This window comes from Pleurodeles waltl, chromosome 11 (genome assembly GCF_031143425.1).
Source record: "Pleurodeles waltl isolate 20211129_DDA chromosome 11, aPleWal1.hap1.20221129, whole genome shotgun sequence".
NCBI lineage: Eukaryota > Metazoa > Chordata > Amphibia > Caudata > Salamandridae > Pleurodeles > Pleurodeles waltl.
The window spans coordinates 615,512,094-615,531,050 of NC_090450.1; the positions used below are offsets into that span (position 1 = coordinate 615,512,094).

At 41.5% G+C, this 18,957-nt stretch overlaps 1 protein-coding gene across 1 annotated transcript in view; it reads right to left on the reverse strand.

The window, feature by feature from the left end:
• The window catches only part of LOXL2 (lysyl oxidase like 2), a 408,112-nt gene that overhangs the window by 92,548 nt on the left and 296,607 nt on the right, over positions 1-18,957 (reverse strand). Inside the window, exon 8 of the mRNA XM_069214120.1 lies at positions 14,834-15,001. Within this exon, the coding sequence (XP_069070221.1) occupies positions 14,834-15,001 (168 nt within the window). The remainder of the gene's footprint in view (positions 1-14,833; positions 15,002-18,957) is intronic.

Consider the following 18,957-nt stretch of genomic DNA (forward strand, 5'->3'; position numbering starts at 1 on the left):
ATATATAAAACAAATTTAGAGAGACAGAGAAGGGGACATGTGTCCATCTTGCCTGTACATTTCAAAACATCAAGAACAAACTCAATTACCAATTTATCACTAGGTGTTTATAGAGTCTCTTAAAACTTACAAACAAAGGAGGAACCCTAGGGTCATTGTTAAAGAACCCTCACTCATCAGCCTATTTGGTGACATGCTTCAAAATCAGGTTCCCACCCAGCTGCTGAATACCTGCAGGGTGTGATTCAACACCAGATAGGCGGCAGAGCTGTTTTTATAAAGTGTGTCCTGCAAGTGATTTAAAATTGTCTCAAGGTCTACCACCTGATATGGTTCTTTATTCTATGGTGACCTTGGGCAAGATTAAAAACATGGGGAATATCTTTTGGGGCTTCAGTGGTCCTCTTATTTCCCTTATTTTGTAGTCAACATGTTTCAGCCATTTTCCACATGCCCATCCGAGTCAGTATGGCTTTCATCAAGACCAAATTGTGTGTTGCACATGCAGCCTCAGACACGCATTGTAAGTCTTTTTCATTGAAGTTACTTCTTCATGTCTAGAACTGCCTCTAGCGACTATTCCTGTTGGAATGAAAAGATTAAAAGGAAAAAGATAATGTTACAAACATGGAATACTAGCGTAAACCCTTGCAGGGCGTAACAACGGGCATACGTTAGTTCCAATATGCCTCTCAGGATTGTTTTTGTGAAGGAAGATCTCCCTTCCTGCACACAAATAATCCTGCATGCAACATGTGCCAAGGTCCCTATGTAGCGAAAAGGGTGCCAGTGCATGAGAAAGGAAAATAATGCACCATATTATTTTAAATATGGTGCATTCCTAGCCTTTCCCTATCATGCAGTGCAGTGCAACAAGATAACTTGCTGTAAAACCTGAGTGACTTGGCCATACATATTGTCCTAATTACATTAGACATACATTCATGGGTAAGGGAGTTTCTTTCAGCAACATCTAGCAAATGGAGCCTAGTCAACTGTTTCATACATTTCCCTGTAAGATATTTCATATTGGTTTAATTTTAACTCGTTTTTCTAGCACTTAAGAATTTAGCAAAGTGAAAATATTTCCTAGAAATGACACATTGAAGAAATACATTTGTATTAATCTCTTTACTATTTTTGTGTGTGCACTCCTGTTGTGCAAACTGAGCTGAGACACTTAGGGGCAGATTTAAGAGCCACTAGCGCCTCCTTCGGCACATTACCGTAAAAAAAAAAAAAATGCTAATTTGGCCCAACGAGGCCAAAATCGCTGCACCAATCTTAAAAAGTGGCACAATACATGCATTGTGCCACTTTGTAACCTTTTACGCTACATTATGCCTGCGCCAGGCATAATGTATGCAAAGGGAATGTTCCCCCATTAGGAGGGCCAAAAAAATGAGATTTCTTTGCGTCATTCTTTTTCAGCACTTATAATGCCTTCTCAGAGCAGGTGTTAAAAGGAGGCACACCATTGATTACAATGGGCCTCAATGGGCTTTGCAGGATTAGCGTCAAAATTTGTTAAGCTAATCCTGCAATGCTCCAAACTAGTATAAAAAATGTTGATGCTAGTTCCCCTAACTACCGCCATGGTGTGCATATCTTAGATACAGCACGCACACATGGTGGCATTAGTGGGGCGCTAAGGGGTGCAAGAAAAGTGGTGCTGCACTGTGGGCAGCACCACTTTTCTTAAATCAGGCTCTTAATAGTCTTGCCCCATGACATTGACATGTTTCAAATGGGAGTAATCACACACACACAACCAAACACACACATGCACACACACACAGACAAGAGACACACATACACATAATCCCAAGTAGCAGTCTCCACTGGGTGGTTATATTTAGGACCAGGTTTCCATAGGAAATAGATTTTTTGGTTTGCTTATAACGTGGCACTAGTTGACAGATCTTCACAAAACTTTCCCAAAAAGTTTTTTTTAAGTCTCATGCACCACAGCTCCTTCTGAAAAGGTTTGGGGGAGGTGTGTCAAACAGGGTCTTAGGAAAACAGGGGGTTTCAAAGCACATTTTTCCATTGCAATTTTCCATATGAAAATTAGACACAACAAGAACCAAAACGACTGAAGTGAATTACACTAAATTTGGCAAAAAGCTAGATCTTCTCCAGAAAGCATGCTTTTTTTAAATTGGTGTAAATCCATTGAGTAGATTTTGAGAAATTAAGACTTTATATTTATTTTTATATATGGACATGAAGCATCTGCAGATCCAAGAGATCGAAGGATGAGATATGATTGGCTGACACCACATCAACAAACATGTGGTGGCAGCCATTTTAGGACTCAGGGACTCAGTCTCCTGTCCAAGGAAAATAATAACAAAGAATATACGGGAGCAACGTAGGGATACTTAATTTAATAAACGATTAATTTTTTTAACTTTGTTTTTTTAAATCATATTGTGGATTTGTGGATGATCTGTGAATCTGCAGACCCAATTAAATAAAACAAGCGCACTTCCACCCTTTAAAAAAATAAACAGCCTGGGGTGGGCCAGGACCTGGGGAGTTTGGCAATGTTATATTTTCTCAGGGGGTCTGGCCTTCCTGTCCAAGCCTTTAGGAGGTGCCAGGACCCAACCCTGAGGGCTGTCCCCGGACTTTTTTATTCTGGGATGGGGCCGTGATTCAGGCCTTCTTCCCCAAGCCATATGAGGGGCCCCATCACCAGAACCTAAAGACAGCAGTGTCCCAGGGACACCATCCCCTGAGACACTGCTGTTCCCTGCTCAGGAGTGTGTGGGCAAGAAATACAAATTGAATTTCTTGCCCACACTCTCCCGGCAAGGGAACATAGCTTTGCACCCACCGGACAGGAGCAGAGAAAAAAACTGTTCCAGCCCAGGTGGGAGCAAAGTGACAGTGCCAGCTACTGCCGCACCCAGGAAAATTTGTATTGTAACTTGACATAGTCCACCATGTGCGACAGCTGGGGGTTGAGGGTCTGCAGCCTGGTCTTAGGCCCAACCCCCCACTGCGCATGGCTTTTGGCAGGGGATTGAGCACCCACAGCGGTTTGGTGCGGAGCTTAGGTGATGGCCAGGTCCTGCTTCCAGCCCCACACTATGCACAGCGCTGGGTATCTTACATGATGCTAAAAAATATAGAAAAATTCAATGAAAAAACAAAGGCTAAAGTGATGCTATACTTAAGAATTGAGATATCTTACTGTACAACAAAAAAACCTTAGAAGTTTACTGAAAAAAACAAAGGTTAAATGGACGTTATGTTTATTTGAAGATGTCAGTTAAAATATAAAGTTTTTAACTAACAAACCCATTGAAGCTCACCAGTTATATTTATCTCAAGAAACTATAACTCATCCCCTAAACTACCTATAGTTTGTGCTCTCCTCATGCACTGCTAATTACGTCACATATAACATCACTCATGACATGTTCTATGACATCATTAATAACATCACTACAACACCTCAAATTACATTATTGATGATGACAACATTGTGCACCATGATCCAATGAGTTGGTCTTGGTTGGACAGATCTTAAATGCTCTCTATTTTCTATATACTGAGAATTTCCCTCTTGTGTGGTGTTCTTACTTTTTAGGAGAAGAATCCTCCTAGAAATATAGATAGATAGATAGATAGATAGATAATTAGTTTATTGCAGGATTAATTATAATATTATGGAGTTTCATATAAAAATATCAAAAGTGCTAACAAAGAGTAAAACATGTAATAAAACCATAAAGTGAATACTACTTTATACAGACATAGAAAAGCGTCTTAGTATCACAAATACGAATCGAATCCCTGTATTTCTTGTTTAATTACCCTATTTTGCTTCGGTATCACTTCTTCATTGGTTTGGACATTTCTTATGGAAACTCAGCAATTGTACTCTCTGGTGATGGAAGGTGTTGGTTAAATCCCTTTCAGCATAACTTTGGCTCCCATCTTAGAGAATCATGCGAGCAGCAGGGTGTTAGACCTGGCATCCTTAGGGTGGTCTTACCCCAGGTTTTTTTTTTGCCTTTACCTCTTGTTCTGTTGCTGTATCCTTTTGTTTGCCTTAGGCCTGCAGCACTGATTGTGCAACCCACTAAAGTAACCTGTAAACATTTCTCAGGCCTGCCACTGCAGAACCTATGGGTGCAGTCTTACTACCACCCGACTTGGCATCTAAAACCTCTTATAAAGCCAAGAACTCCCCTTTTCATACATACAAGCCACCCGTAAGGTGGGCCCTAGGTAGCCCATAGGGCAAGGTGCCATGTAAGCAAAAGGCAGGACATGTACCTTTAGGTTTTTCCATGTCCTAGTAATTAAAAACTCCTAAAGTAATTTTTCATTACTGTGAGGACTGCCCCTCTCATAGGCCAGCATATGGAATTCCTTATAAAACCCTTAAGCAGTAATTTCTGACCTGAGAGGAGTAGATGGATCATGTTTAGTGGAATGGTAATAATAAATCCTATTTACTGGTAAAGTCGGATTTATTATTACTATTATAGAAATGCCACTTTTAGAAAGTGGATATTTCTCTGCACACTCTTCCCTATGTGCCTACAGCCTATCTCCAATACACATCTGGCTTGGGCTAGGTGACAGCTACATTTGTGCATCCCCTTCAGACACCCAGAACACAGGACATACTGATTAGGGTCGAGCACACAAGCGCTCCGTCCCTGTTGTATTCTCTCTTTGGCCTTTTAACCATGCCCATGTCATGCCTGTCACTTTCATTGGCTCACGGCCTTGCCTTTTAAAATCCGGTTGATTTCATTAGTGAAAGGCATGCATACGTCATGCCTTTTCCGGTGTTTAGCCCTCCTCGAGGGCACCGACCAACTACTGAAAACATATGAGGCTCCATGTTTTCAGCATGGTTTCCAGACTACTTTATATTTTTATTTTCCTCGCATCGCAATCGCATTGGGTTTTACATAGCGCAATCGCACTCAATTTTTTTGTCTTCAATTTCAGCGCGATTGTGCTGCATTTTACATAGCGCGATCGCGGTCATTTTTTTTCTTTTGTGTGGCAAGAAAAGTCCAGTTAGGAGTTTACAATGCAAATAGCTCTAACTCGAGCAAATGCGATACCCGTTGCATTGCAAATGCCTGTTGGTCTTCCTGGGGTGGAGGTTGGGAAGTGCTCACACTTACACCTCAAATGGTAGGGACTAGAGTTCGCCCAATGGGGCTAATGAGCTCCAACTGGAGGAGGGACTGACCTGAAAGGGGATCTGTGTATTTCACAAGAATTCTTTTGTAGTCATTCCCCACATCAAAGGCACTTTCTTGTATAAGTACTGGGCCTCTTAACCCACAAGGGTAGGACTCTACTGGACGATGAAGAAAATCTGCTGGAGTAAAGGCTGCTGTGCCAGAAGGATTGCCACTTTGCTGAACCTGACTGTCCCCAGGGGCTGCTGGCTGCCTTGCTGAGCTGCCCTGCTGCCTGCTGACCTCTGCCCTGCCAAGAAGAAATTCTAAGACATTTCCAGACTGACTCCGTGGGCTTGCTGGCCTACACCTGTTTTCCTCTGAGGTCTCAGGTGGACAAATGACCTTGTAAATCACTGTGACCGGCTCATCTGGCACCCTGTGTATCCGTCAGCGCACTGCTGTGAGAAGCCCTTCAACCAGCAACAGAATTATCGCATGTCACCTGACTCTCATCGTGGGTGCTAGTTCACTGCATCAAGCACTTTTTACCTCAATGCGAGTGCTGTGGTGCTGCAAAGACTATATACAGGAAGACACTGCAGAACAGAACTGCAGAGTGAGTGGCTCCGGGACCGCCTGACTGAACTCCCCGAGTGTGCGCCCCACAGCCTGCAGTTAGCACAGTGGGTGCTTATGTCCTGCCTTGGGCCATGATGGGCCTCCCGACAGCGTCCGAGATGCCGTGCATGGACTGCCTGCAGCTATTCGCCCCGTGGCCACCGTGGTGAATGCCTTTCTCTTGTCAGCCCGGACTGCCGGCAGTGTTTTGGCCCATGGCTGTGGCGGTGAGTGCCTTTTCCTTGTCTGCCCGGACAGCGAACCCAGCCCTAGGGTCGTGTAGACTTCCCTGATCATTGGTTTGGACTTGAGCAGACCCTTATGACTTGCACAGTGCTCCTCACCACCACAAGTGTTCGTCTGATTGCTGAGAAGTCACCCCTGTGACATTAGAGATAACTCACCGACGGAGACACGGCTCCTTGGAAGTAACATTTCAAAGCACATTACTTTACCATAAGGCATCAAATAGGTGCGCATTGCAATTCCCACTCTTTCTCATGACAATTGGCATACGCTATATTGTACACAATACTTACTGAATTCTTACAGTTTTTACATCTTATGTTTTCTGTATAAAGAGTTCCTTGTTTTCATAATCTTGTGTGGAGACTTTTTGTGGTGTGTCACCGTATTGTTGTGCGCGTACTGCACAAATACTTTACACATTGTCTCTGAGGGTAAACCTGCCTGCTCTGCGTCAAGCGACTAGAGGGTGTGCACAGGTTATCTTTAGCATGTAACTTACTTACCCTGACCAGTGTGATGGGTTCCGCCTGGCTTAGGTGCATAACCTAACCAACTAGAAGACCCATTTCTACCACAGGGTATTTATCATTTGCATACAATACGGAACTCAATGAATAGTAAAATGTTGGTATTTGTTTATCATACTTCTGTTACAAACGTGGCCTTCTGACACATTTGTCTGTCAGAATGTGTATGAACAAGAGACGCTGAGCGATATAAAACATGAATTAAGCCATGACTTTGGGCTGTCAGTTAAAAGGCCTCTGGGAATTCTGACCCACAGTTGGAGGGGCGTATATTGTGATATCTTACTTTTGTTTGCATCTATCTCAAAGGTCTGGGAAATGGAAATACTAGTGTTTCTGTAATAAAAATGATGATTAAGAAGGAACTCTGGCTACAATGATAAAGGCTAGATACATACAGAGCATACCTGGGAATTTATTTATCAGTGGCCATAAACAAGAATGTAAAGATGTGAATGCCCAATATTTTGCTGATTTGAAAGTAATATATGTTTGTTAGCATTAAAGGTGGCATGGACAAAAATATAACACCTTACTGTTGATAGTGCTAACTAGGCAATATTTGCATTAAAATTTCACTTTGTGGACACCATGCACAAAGAAATGTACTGGAAAATAAGAACATGTAGAATCTGACGACACCATTTTGTAAAGAGGCTGGATATGGATTGTTTTACCTTAATTGTATAGACATTGAAATGCGATTGCCCTGGAAAATGGCTCAGACCATGACTGAATAGCATGTCTATTCAAAAACTATTTATAGGAGGCAGCCTTTATCGCTGGAAAGAACTTCTCATAGTGACAAATGTAATTTCTTAATGTAAGATTTGAGTATGTCTTTTGCAGGCTACTCAAAGAACTATTATAGGCTATAATCAGGGTGAGAATTAGGGCATGGCTTTGAAGGCTAGTGACCCTTGCAAAAATTATTAGCCTGAAATGCATTTATTTGTTCTAGTAAATTGGATGTAATGCCACGGGACTGTTTCTTCAATCATAGAAGATTTGTTAAATCTTATAAGTGTTAGTCTTGTGTTTTTCTGGATCACCACCTGGAAACGGCCAAGTTTCTGCTGGCTACATGAACATTAGACTCAGCACATCATGGTGCCACCTCACACAGGAATTTACATTTCACTGGTAATTTCTCAGGAAATTAAATATAAAAAATTAAATATATATTGCGTACATGTCAGCCCAGCATCATTATGAGGTACCTTTCGTTTTATATAATTTGCCCCTAGTGATGAAGTCTATATTAAGTATGAGGAGCAGCAAAATATATGACAATTGTGTTGCTAAACGTTTTCAGTGCTTGATAAGATCTTCATTCTTACCAGCAGATTTAGTAGAAGGAGCTAGAGAAGGCCCAATAACAGTCCTGTAGTATCGAGCCTCTATTAATATCTACAGCAGCTTTCTGCTTCTAGAGAAATGCTTCAGAATTATGAAAGCTGTGTTTCCAATGGTTATTTCCTGAACTACAAACTCAACAAGTAGGTATTTCGTAAAACACTGCTAGTAGTGGCATTTTCAACTCAACCATATCTGGCGCATTTACTTGCCAAGATCATGATCAGGTCCTCTATATGCCTTCGTTGGTTGAGAGTGGACACATAATACTTTGAGTGCCTAAACCACAACTGTTCCTGTGTAATGCTCTACATTTAATATACAATATACCGCCATACCCAAGCTATGTTTTCATGTGCTATGTGCTATGTCCTATGCTACCGCTTTAACTTTATCTAACCTATAGAATTGCATTTGTAGCCCAGCAGTATGTTTTTCAGTGCATTTAGAAATTAGTAATGTCAGAATGAAGTGCCTTTTTCTTGCCCCTTGCTGTCTGCCTTTGGTAAGTGCCTCATTTGATGTCTGTTCTTGTTAGTGCATTGTGTGCAGTATGACCTTGCATCTGGCGGGGCTACAAAAGGAACAAAATGACCCAACACACCAGATTTGAGTTTACTGAAGAAAGAAGTGGGTGACATTGTTTAGTGCCCATCTCGGATGTAAATTATCCTAAATTCTTCTTTGGTATAATTTATATCTGAGAAGGGCACTCAATGCTTCATCCCTGGTCCTTGCTGTTAAACTCTTCTGTTGCCTCACTGATCCTGCTTTCAATGTTTTGTTTTGAAGTAGTCTTAGGGCTGCATTAAGTATTTTACATGCATGGAACATAAAATGACATAACAAACACATTTTAACATTTCATAACATCTAAAAAAATTAGATGGTATGATACTTTGTTGAATCATGTCGGCCGGGCACACGGAATGAGCATGCATCACCTCAGCCCCAAAATATTTCTGGAAACCTTGAGCTAATTTAGACAATCTTATCTTAACGAACTTGTTCAATATCATTGACATACCTTTGCATACCTTAGAAGATGTATTACATGATATGTTGGCAGGAGACATACAAAGATAGCTAAGTGGGGCGCCCCTATAAGGAAACAAGTTCAAACTAATATTCCTCAGACCCAATGTGCATTCCTGATTGCAAAGAGATTTTACACTTTTTTTTCCAATAAATACAGCAGTTATAAAGACAGCACAGAAACATCAAAGACTTGTGTATTGATATTTCATGTTGGACGTGACACCTCATTTCATTTTCTAAAAAACAATGTAAATCATCGCAGATGTTCATGAGCGAAACCTTTGGTATCCAGTGATCTTCATTCTCATGGCACATTTGGAATGCATTGTTTTTTCCCTGTTTTTAGGGAAATGTGAGCAGAGGGAGCCCTTGAAATTCATGTTTAAATAATTGAACTTTTTGACTTCCTGCCATTAACAACAGCTGATCTTAATCCCGGTTATGCTGGATAGCTTCTACTACTTATGTGATCGGTAGAATGACAGAGCTGGCAAAAACGTAAAGACAGGCTCCTTTGCTTGGGTTTCAAACCCATTCAAATACACGCCATCTCGAACATGTCAACCGCTACACTACATCATGCAGTGTTGGGAAACGGACAGTAGTGAATCACAAGTGATAGTTCCATAGAATTGCTAGGCGAATAACAAAAGCACATGTATTCTCATAGATGCAGGTGGGCCTCCACAATTGCAGTGCCTTTGCTCTACTTCATGTATTTGTAAGATATCATGAAAGAATATGCCATGCAGATGTCGGTAGTTACCGATATCCCTCACTCTCATCCACACACTTTTAGGTCTAGCTTGACAGCGCAATGAACTGGAATACCTTGTGTTACCAATTCTTCAATATTTACCAAGACTCTCATTATGAGTGACCCAGATGGTAGATGCGTTCATTACTGTTACCACACATACCAGGAATTTGAGTTTGGCAGATAACAACACTGCCCCTCGCTTTTCTCCAGGTAAATTTCAGCAGATCACGCTTGCCAACATTTTTGGAGGGAAAAATGTCTGATAAATACTGGAACATGAGGATTTTTGTGTAACAAGGCACACTCTTAAAGAGACACACTTGTAATTGGGAGTTATTTATCACCGAGATAAATACTGTTCCTTTGGAGTTGGATTTTATCAAGTCAGATAAATATCACTCAGACACACACAATGAGCTCTATAGTGTGGGCTTCGGTTCACCTTACCCTCTCATCTCATGCAATTGGCTGTTTGGTGTATCATGTCGTTTCCGATGGAGATCGTACATTGCGATGCATGAGAGAATATCTCACATGCAGGGGCGGCTCCTTCGTTAGGGGGGGAGGAGCGTCACCCCCTACCCCCCGCCAGCAGCAGCTACTGCAAACCTTTTCACAAAAGCTGTGTTTATGATCATTTTTGTGGGGAAACAGGTGAGGCCATGGGGTGACGAGCAGTGAGGGGGAGTGCTCAGCACACCCCCTCACTGCGCATGCATGTTTGGCCGCTGTCGAAGGCCGGCTAAACACACATGCGCACAGGGCTCTCTCCAGCCCAGCAACACAGTTCCTGGGCTGGGGAGAGCCTGCACAGGCTCTAAGTCTGCCTGGGAGTGCCCTGGCTGGGCACTCCCAGCCAATCCTAACGCTGCTGTAAGCAGCGTCAGGATTGGTGCAGGGCAGGCTGGGAGTCTGTTCCTGCCTGCAGCGAGACTGAAGGAGGAAGAGGAGGGGCGCGGGAGCGGAGGTAAGTGTGTTTTTCTTTTTTTTAATATTTATTATTCTTTATTCAATTTAATTGCCGTCCCGAACCCCCGAGTGCCACCCTGCCCCTTTTGATTAGCACAAGCCGCGACAGCTCACATGCCAAACGTGTGTGGAATCATCACACCTTAAATTCTTTTTTATGGCTGAATTGTAAACAGAAAGCAAATGTTTTTGCTACCATTTTGTCACCCCAGGAAGCGTTTTAAAAATATTTTATTAGGGATTTGACATGCAAGTGAGATATTGGCTTTGCCAATGCCTGTCCTGAACTGCATTGACCTTCTTTGTTATGCCAAAGTCTATAATTCCAAGATCCCTCCATCTTCTACATAATAGGCCAGTAGGTCCAGCATGCTCTACTTATAATTGTTGGAAAGTAGGTACGGAGGATGTTTTGTGAAGGAAAACAGTATTTTAAAATAGGCAGTTTTCTAGAGATAAAACAGACAAGAAAGTTGAAAAAAAGCTCAAAGATCACCACTTGAAGGTATAATGCATGTGATATTGGGTGCAAAATAACTAGGTAAAATCTGGTTGAACACGCCCCTTGAAAAAGGGCCAGACTTTAAGAATTTAAAGCGAACGTCTGTGTGTTAATATCATTTTTGTCTTTTATTTCTACTGCACATGTAATGGTCTCAAGAAGGTTTGATAATGTCACATGGTACCTATATTACCAGGTTCGTTATTAGCACTCCTGTTTACAGGGCGACTGGTAATGAGGGCCTTACTGTAACAGAAAGAATTGTTTGCACAAGAGAGTTTTCAGCACAGTAATTGGCTTAGACTGTACATAACAACACCTCCAAAAAGATTAAAAGTAAAAAAAGTAGAGTTGTCGTCTTTTTTAGAGCCATCCATCATGGCTGTTTTCTGTCACTGCAAATGACACATGCATGCAACCGTATGTGGTAACAAAAAACAATATGAGCATAGCGGGAAGACTGTCAGTTTGAGGAAAACAAAAACATCTCTGTGAACCTGCCATTCTTCACGTTTTGCATCATGTTCTTCAGTTGTGTTGTGTTTGTACTTCTCCATTTCACTTGTATAGGGCTGGCTTTAACAAAGACCTTTTGATTTTTAAAACATATTTGTACACTCTACTTATACAAATGGGCTTTCAGACATCTTTCTTCATCCATTGATCTGTAGTCGGGGTGTCATTCACATTTTGCTTCCTCCCACTATAGCATACAGCACGACACAGGCGGTCAGCACACTTCAGCCACTGGATAACTTCACTTTAAGTGACTGCATTTTGCTCTTTCACAAGCAGTACATCTACATATAAGTCAGTTCCCTTCTGTGGCATTTTTTTGTTTTTTGTATTTCTTTTATTACTTTGATGTTGCCTTTGTGTTTAGAGCCTGATGTGACGGCAGGACGCTTTATGGCAGCTGTGAGCACAGGCCATACTCCAAGCTTTTAGAGTTCCTGTCAATGTTGATGTAATTTCCTTTTGGAGTGCCCTTTGTTTATGTTTGCTCATTTTTCATGCATAACAGATTGTGGCCATTTAAAACAGTTTTGTATTAAGTTATTGAAAGCTTCAATATTCTACATGTGAATTCATAGGTGGACAATTCCTCAGAACACGTTTATTCTGGATTCAATTTCACCAATGATTCATTAATAAGCTTTGCCCAGGAAGAAAACCAGCCTATATAATGTTTAATCTGCAGCATTTGTAACAATTTTGAATTGCCTTCATTCCTTTATTCTTTTTTCTTTCCACCCTTCTTTCTTACTTTTTTTATTCTTTAATTCCTCTTTCCTTTTTTCTTTCATTCTTTCATTCCTTCTTTCTTTTAATACTTTCATCCCTTCTTTGCTTTTTCTTTCATTCCTTCTTTCCTTATTTTTTGCTTTCCTTTTTTCTTTCATTACTTCTTTCCATCTTTCTTGCTTTCCTTTATTCCTTCACACTTTACTCCTTTTTCGTTTTCCTTTCACCTTTCTTTTTCTTTTTTCATTCATTTTTTCTTTAATTTCTTTTTTATTCCTTTCCTTTCCTTTCCCTTTTCTTTTCTTTCATTTCTTGTTTTACTTTTTTCTTCCATTCCATCTTTCTTTCTTTTTTCTATCATTCTTTCTTTCCTTCATTCGTTCTCTTCCCTTATTCTTTCCTTCCTTTCTTCCTCTCTTGCCTTCTTCCTTTTCTTCTTTCATTCCTCCTTTCCTGATTCCATTCCTTCTTACCTTCTTTCTTGTTTCCTTTCCTTTCCTTTCCTTCTTTCTTGCTTTCCTTCTATTTCCTTTTTCCTTCTTTACTTCTTTCTCTCTTGCCTTTATTTCTGTCTTGCTTTCTTTCTCTCATTTTATTTTTCTCTTTTCCCTCTTTTTCTTTCTATCTTTCTTCTCTTTCTCTCTATCCTGTTATTCTTTCTATCCATCTTTTCCTTCCTTCCTTCTTTCTGTCTGTCAATCCTTCTTATTGGTTTTACTACTGCCTGATTGCATGACACAACCACATACAATTGTGCAGTAGCAAAGTATGGGCACTGGGCTGTGTACGGTATGAATTACCATGAGAGGTTTTCAACATTCAACAAACTCATGAGCATTTAGCATTAAAAAACTCCTCTCCGATCCAGTGGCGGCTCCTCCATTAGGGGGGAGGAGCGTCGCCCCCCCAGCAGCAGCGGCAGCGGCAAACCTTTGACCAAAAACCGATAATAAACTGTGTTTATTATCGTTTTTTGGTACAAGGGGCGGGCCATAGGCTGTGATGAGCACTGAGGGGGAGTGCACAGCACTCTCCCTCAGTCCACATGTATGTTTGGCTGGCAGTCTCAGCACACATGCACAGTAGGCACTCTCCAGCCCAGCAACACAGTTGCCGGGCTGGAGAGAGCATGCACAGGCTCCCAATCTGCCTGGGAGCACCCTGATCGGGTGCTCCCAGCCAATCCTGACGTTGTGCTGAGCAGGGTCAGAATTGGCTGCAGGCTGGAAGCCTGTGCCTGCAGCCAGGAGACGAGCGGTGCCGCAGCGGCGAAGGAGGTAAGTGTTTTTTTTTTATAATAATTTATTTTTTATTCCACTCCCTCTCCCCTGCATGCCGCCGCACCCCTTCTGCATGCCACGAGCATGCCACCCTGGAAATGGTTGGAGATTTACTTAAGGGAAGGAATGGAGTAACTCACTCTCCATGGTGGGAAGGAGAATAGAATGTTCCCGGAATTTGTGGGAATTTAGAATGAAGGGTTTCTCCATGGAGAAAAGTATTTTTCAAAAAGAGAAAAAGATGTGCATTAGCACAGCGGGCTGCATTTCACTCAATCAGGAGCCTTATTATTCAAAATTCCCTGCAGGCCAATGGGTGTTTGCATTCACTTTGCACGCCCCCGGGGCACTTTGGTATTACAGAAGGGGCAGCAGACGCTTGTGGGGCCCCTTCTGTAACACAGATTGTGCTGGGGCAATTTAGCACCAGCACAATCATCAGAAGGCATTCCCTCATTTGCATAGTTGTGTGGCCCAATGCAAATGAGGGAATCTCTTTGGCTCTGCACCCACGCCATATTATAGACACAGGTGCAAAGGCAAAGAAGCCATCAGGAGGCACACAGACAGTGCACCAGAAAAAGGTGGTGAACTATCAGTGCGCCCCCTGAGGGCAGCCCTCTACATGGGATGACCCAGGCATTCCCTTGCAGTCAGCTGCAGTCACCCACTGCCCCCGACTGCGAGGGGATCTTTCTCCCCTCTTTAAAGTGCAGGTGGGTTGCCGCCTGCACAGTGAAACAAGGAGCGGCTGCTTCAAAGCTGCTCCGTATTTCACTTGAATACACTGCCTCCAGGGAAGTGCGGGTTTCGCTTCTGCCTTGGGGGCAGGGCATTCAAACTAATACACCACACTCTCTGTGTTTGCACCCGGCGCACTTTTCAAAAGGTGCGCTAAGTGCAAACAAGAAGAATGTGATGCATTGTATAATACAGCCCCTGCTGTTATGCAGTGTGTACTGCTCTGCATTGAAGAAATAGCATGTCAAAAGACTTTTGCTGTAGTTCAGTTGGAAAGCTGCAACTAGAGTCCTTGAAATGTTTGCCAAAAGTCATACATTTACACCTAAATGTAAGAGTACCAATGTACTCTACTGACATTCTGGTTGGTATGAGATACATACCTGGAACGCATGGCTGGCGAATCCTAACCCCAACTGGCGGCATACGATCATGGCTTCCATGGTTCCCCAGCCATCACTACAGATTGTCCCCCACCTCATTGTGCCATTCCGCTGCATCAGAACCTCAACACGGCCTTCATTTGGTGTGCGACCCCCACTTAAACGCATCTGCAGACAGGCAAAAGAGAAAGAATACATTTATTGGTAAAAAAATAATACCTTTCCAGTTTATATATACCGCTCAACATTGTTAAATAAAAAGGAATGGTCAGATACAGGCCTCCACAAATTTACTGCAAATCCTAAATTAGATCTCTTTTTTAATTCGGATTGGCTTATTTCAGCTTTAAGTGCACATTTGGCAGGAACATTTTAAAACTTAACTTAAAAGCCATACTTTGTACTGATGTGTAAATCAAGTGTCTCAAAGTCATAAGTAAGAATTAACAGACATAGCTATGAAGGTTAACACATTATGACAGTTTGTTTTGCTTATGCACCTGACTCTAACCCATCCTCATTGTTTTTAAATCTCTCCCTATGTGATCTTTCCATAAACTGTTCATTAATATTTTTTCTCAGCTCTCAACTGTTATTTTGTGGTTACTTTTCCGCGCAGTTTTTTTTTGCGGGTGGAACTCAGGGAAAGAACATTGCACGTGGGTAGAACAGAGCTACACAGTACTGGCTGGAATGGGTGTCTTGTTGTGGCGTAGTAGTCCAGTGAAATTAGGTGTAGAAGCAGTTTGCGGGACAGTAAAGTTGAGGGCACTTGAGGGCAACGCTTACGGGCACACAGAACTGTTGCGGAGGCACATTGGAAAATGGAGAAGTGCAGACTCCTAATGAGCGATCTAATTTAGAATGGCAATGGAAATTCCTTACATTTCTGGAGCAAGAAGTCAACTTGGAGAAGAGTGAATTTCCTCCATCATAGGGAAGGTGCTTGTGCAAATTCCCTTGGTGACTCCCCACTGAATTTTCCACTTTCTCCTTAAATCAGGGGAATTCCATTACCCCCCCAAACTTTAAAATCAGGTCCTGAATGGGAATGCAACTGGCCAACGAAGTGAAGTTGGAGACAATGTGGATGTGAGTACGCAAATATAGTGCAGTTCTGTACGACTGAGCGGCTCTAAACGTGTGCTGACGGAATTCATTTCAGCCTCCCCTACTACCTTGTTGCTGATGGAATCCTCATTCTAGTGCAGGCGTTAAAAATGATGCAAGCAAAGCAGCAGTGGAACCTCAGATTCCACTGCACCATTTTTTGGGCCTCCTAACGCTGGAATGCTCCCCTTACATACATTATACCTGGCACAGGCATAATGTGGCACAAGGGTTTACAAAGTGGCGCAATGCATGCATTGCGCCACTTTGTAAATATGGCTCAACGTTTTTGCCAAACTAACACCACATTAGCGTAAAAAAATGACGCTAATGTGGAGCTAGGGCCTTCATAAATATGACCCTTAGTATCTCTAACTTCAGCAGCTGCACTCCTGTTTCAAACAGTGTCTCCATACTCTGATTTATCCTAACTCTAAAAGGGTGGGGAAGGGTAAATAGGTTTATCTGCAACACATTTTAATTTCCCAACCTTGCATAAAAGGTTACATGTCTTTCTTTCAATAGTAATTATAATCTAGATTCCAACTTCAGTTTAATGGCTGCGCTATTTCGCTTGGAACCCGGTACAAACGTTCGTACAGTAACATTCTTTATCTTATTTTGGAAAAATACCAACAGTGAAAGAATTCCCTGAGCCCCTTTAAAAGAACTCAACAGAAGCACAACAATGTATTTAGTTCTACTTTAAACCAGTACTAACATACACACACGTTCATCCCTCTTTTAAAAAACGCAGCATAAGCACAGCAATTTAGAACTTATTAACATTTCTAACTTTATATTTCTGCAATGGGATACCAAAAAGTAGAGCCGGTGTAATTTGTGCTTTGGGAACCTGAGAGGACATCACTATATTATACACCCCCAAAATAACAAATCTAAGGCCATAATCGCTCACTATCCATGGAATTGCTGTACTCCTGTATGTATGATTTCTTCCCACCCTGAGAAACAGACCAGCTAGGCCATCCTGATTTAGCCACTAAAAGTCATTACCGGCAGCATCTGCACTGGAGGTAATGTAGTAAAACCGCAGTCCAGAGGCACCTTCATAAATATTTCATCAGTGAACACCTGAAAAAATGTGTGGGTGAAAAACAACCAGAAAATACGAAATGGCCACAAGGTATATGAAGCTGAAACTTTGAATATTTACCATTTTTCAGGGCACTACTCGGAATACAGACACATCGCCGTTCTGGCAGCCCTTATGAGAGGAATACTGCATCGGTATTTCCAGGCCACTCAAAATGAGAGCCCAAGCAGCAATATTTCCTGCAGTTATCAAAATCCTGAGCCTATGTTTATCTTTGAATCAAATTATTTCTGGGAAAAACGTATGTTCAGGTTGGTTGACTTTATAATCCGTTAACAAAATGCTTTGTCATGATCACCTTAAAAGAATTTTTCATCAAAATCGTATCCGTTAAAACTTTTAAAAAACGTTTTGAAGAGAATGTGATTTAGAGATGGAGGTAAGATAAGGTGCTACCCACCATGCCGTAAGACCACGTACACATTGGTTGAAACAGTCACCAGTAGCTAGTCACCATATTCACAGCCTACACACATTTTTCATCTTAATTGCTCCACTGCTGTTATGATTCACATCGACACATCATCTGGCATTTTTTACATGAGGGCATTTAATTATAGATTGTTATTTTTTTCCTGTTTTCCATCCCATCGCTCTGAAGTTGTTTTTGTGTTTGTTTAGTGTGTAACTCTATCGATTTTCTTTAACAAAACACTGTTGACCATTGAGTCATAATGCAAGTCATAGTAGTCGGTTACTGTTATAGTTCTGCATTTCTGTTCCATTATTTTATTTTCGAATACACCTCAAGGATTAAAAGGTTCAGTAACAGTATTGATATTAGGTGTGAATCTGATTCGCATTATGTTTAATGGTTAAATGGCTTTATTAACATATTCAAATCTGTAGTGGGGTACTAGAGTAAACACAAAAATTAACCCCCAAACTGACTTGCCCACTTTCAATTCCCCGACAGAAACAACTAAATGGATGTTTCTTAATTGATCCTTTCGTGCATTTGCTCTACCTAAAGCGACACCGCAGTCCAAGAAAGGTGCTATAGAGAGCCATTTTGCTTGAACTAGAAGAAGCATCTATTAGCATAACAAATTTTCTCTGTCTAGAGATTCATAGCCCGGTTCATTATGTGAGAGTTCAGAAAGCATTCACTATATCGTCATCAGTTTTACCAGAACAGAATTTTACACATAACACATTTTCTGAATTAACCATAATGACCATACTGCCCACAATCTCTGCAAAACACTGGGGTACCAATCCAAACAATTATGTATACTTCCCAAATTGAAAGGAGAAACCACCAGCGTGTGGCTCATCTCACAACGCATTACTAAATGAAGGAAAAAAAGTATTTAGTTACAACAATGCTCATGTCCATAGCAGCTTCCAATTGATTAAATCCACAACTCTTAAAGATGTGATAAGATGCAGATGTTGATTTCAATCAGACAATGCTCTTTCATGACTTATTCAGAAACCTGTGCCAGGAGTTTGCTTGGCTCCATGCCAAAACAGCCTCGAGCCAATTGTCAGAGGTCATCCAATGGGCTCTGGAGAAGAAATACATTTATTTGATCTCTGCATTTAGGTTTACAAAGCGTACTCACTCTAAAGACTTAAATAACTTGACTCAAATGTAATCAACAATATGTCTACAGCACCAATAAGATCAGTACATTTTCTACTCCAGTTCAGTTTACATGTAATTGTAAACACTTAAAGTATTCCCATTTTCCAATGTTTCATAATGGGTGATCTCCTATCATGATCATACTGCAAGTATTGGATAGAAAAAGAGTAAAGACTCAAATAGAAGCAGATGCAAAACGTTGGGGGTTGCAGTGTGATCTACAGGCAAGGAGCTCTGAGCAATCCCCTAAACTCATCCATGTGCGTGGAGAAGAGAAACACTAGATTCTCTGTTCCATAGTAAAAT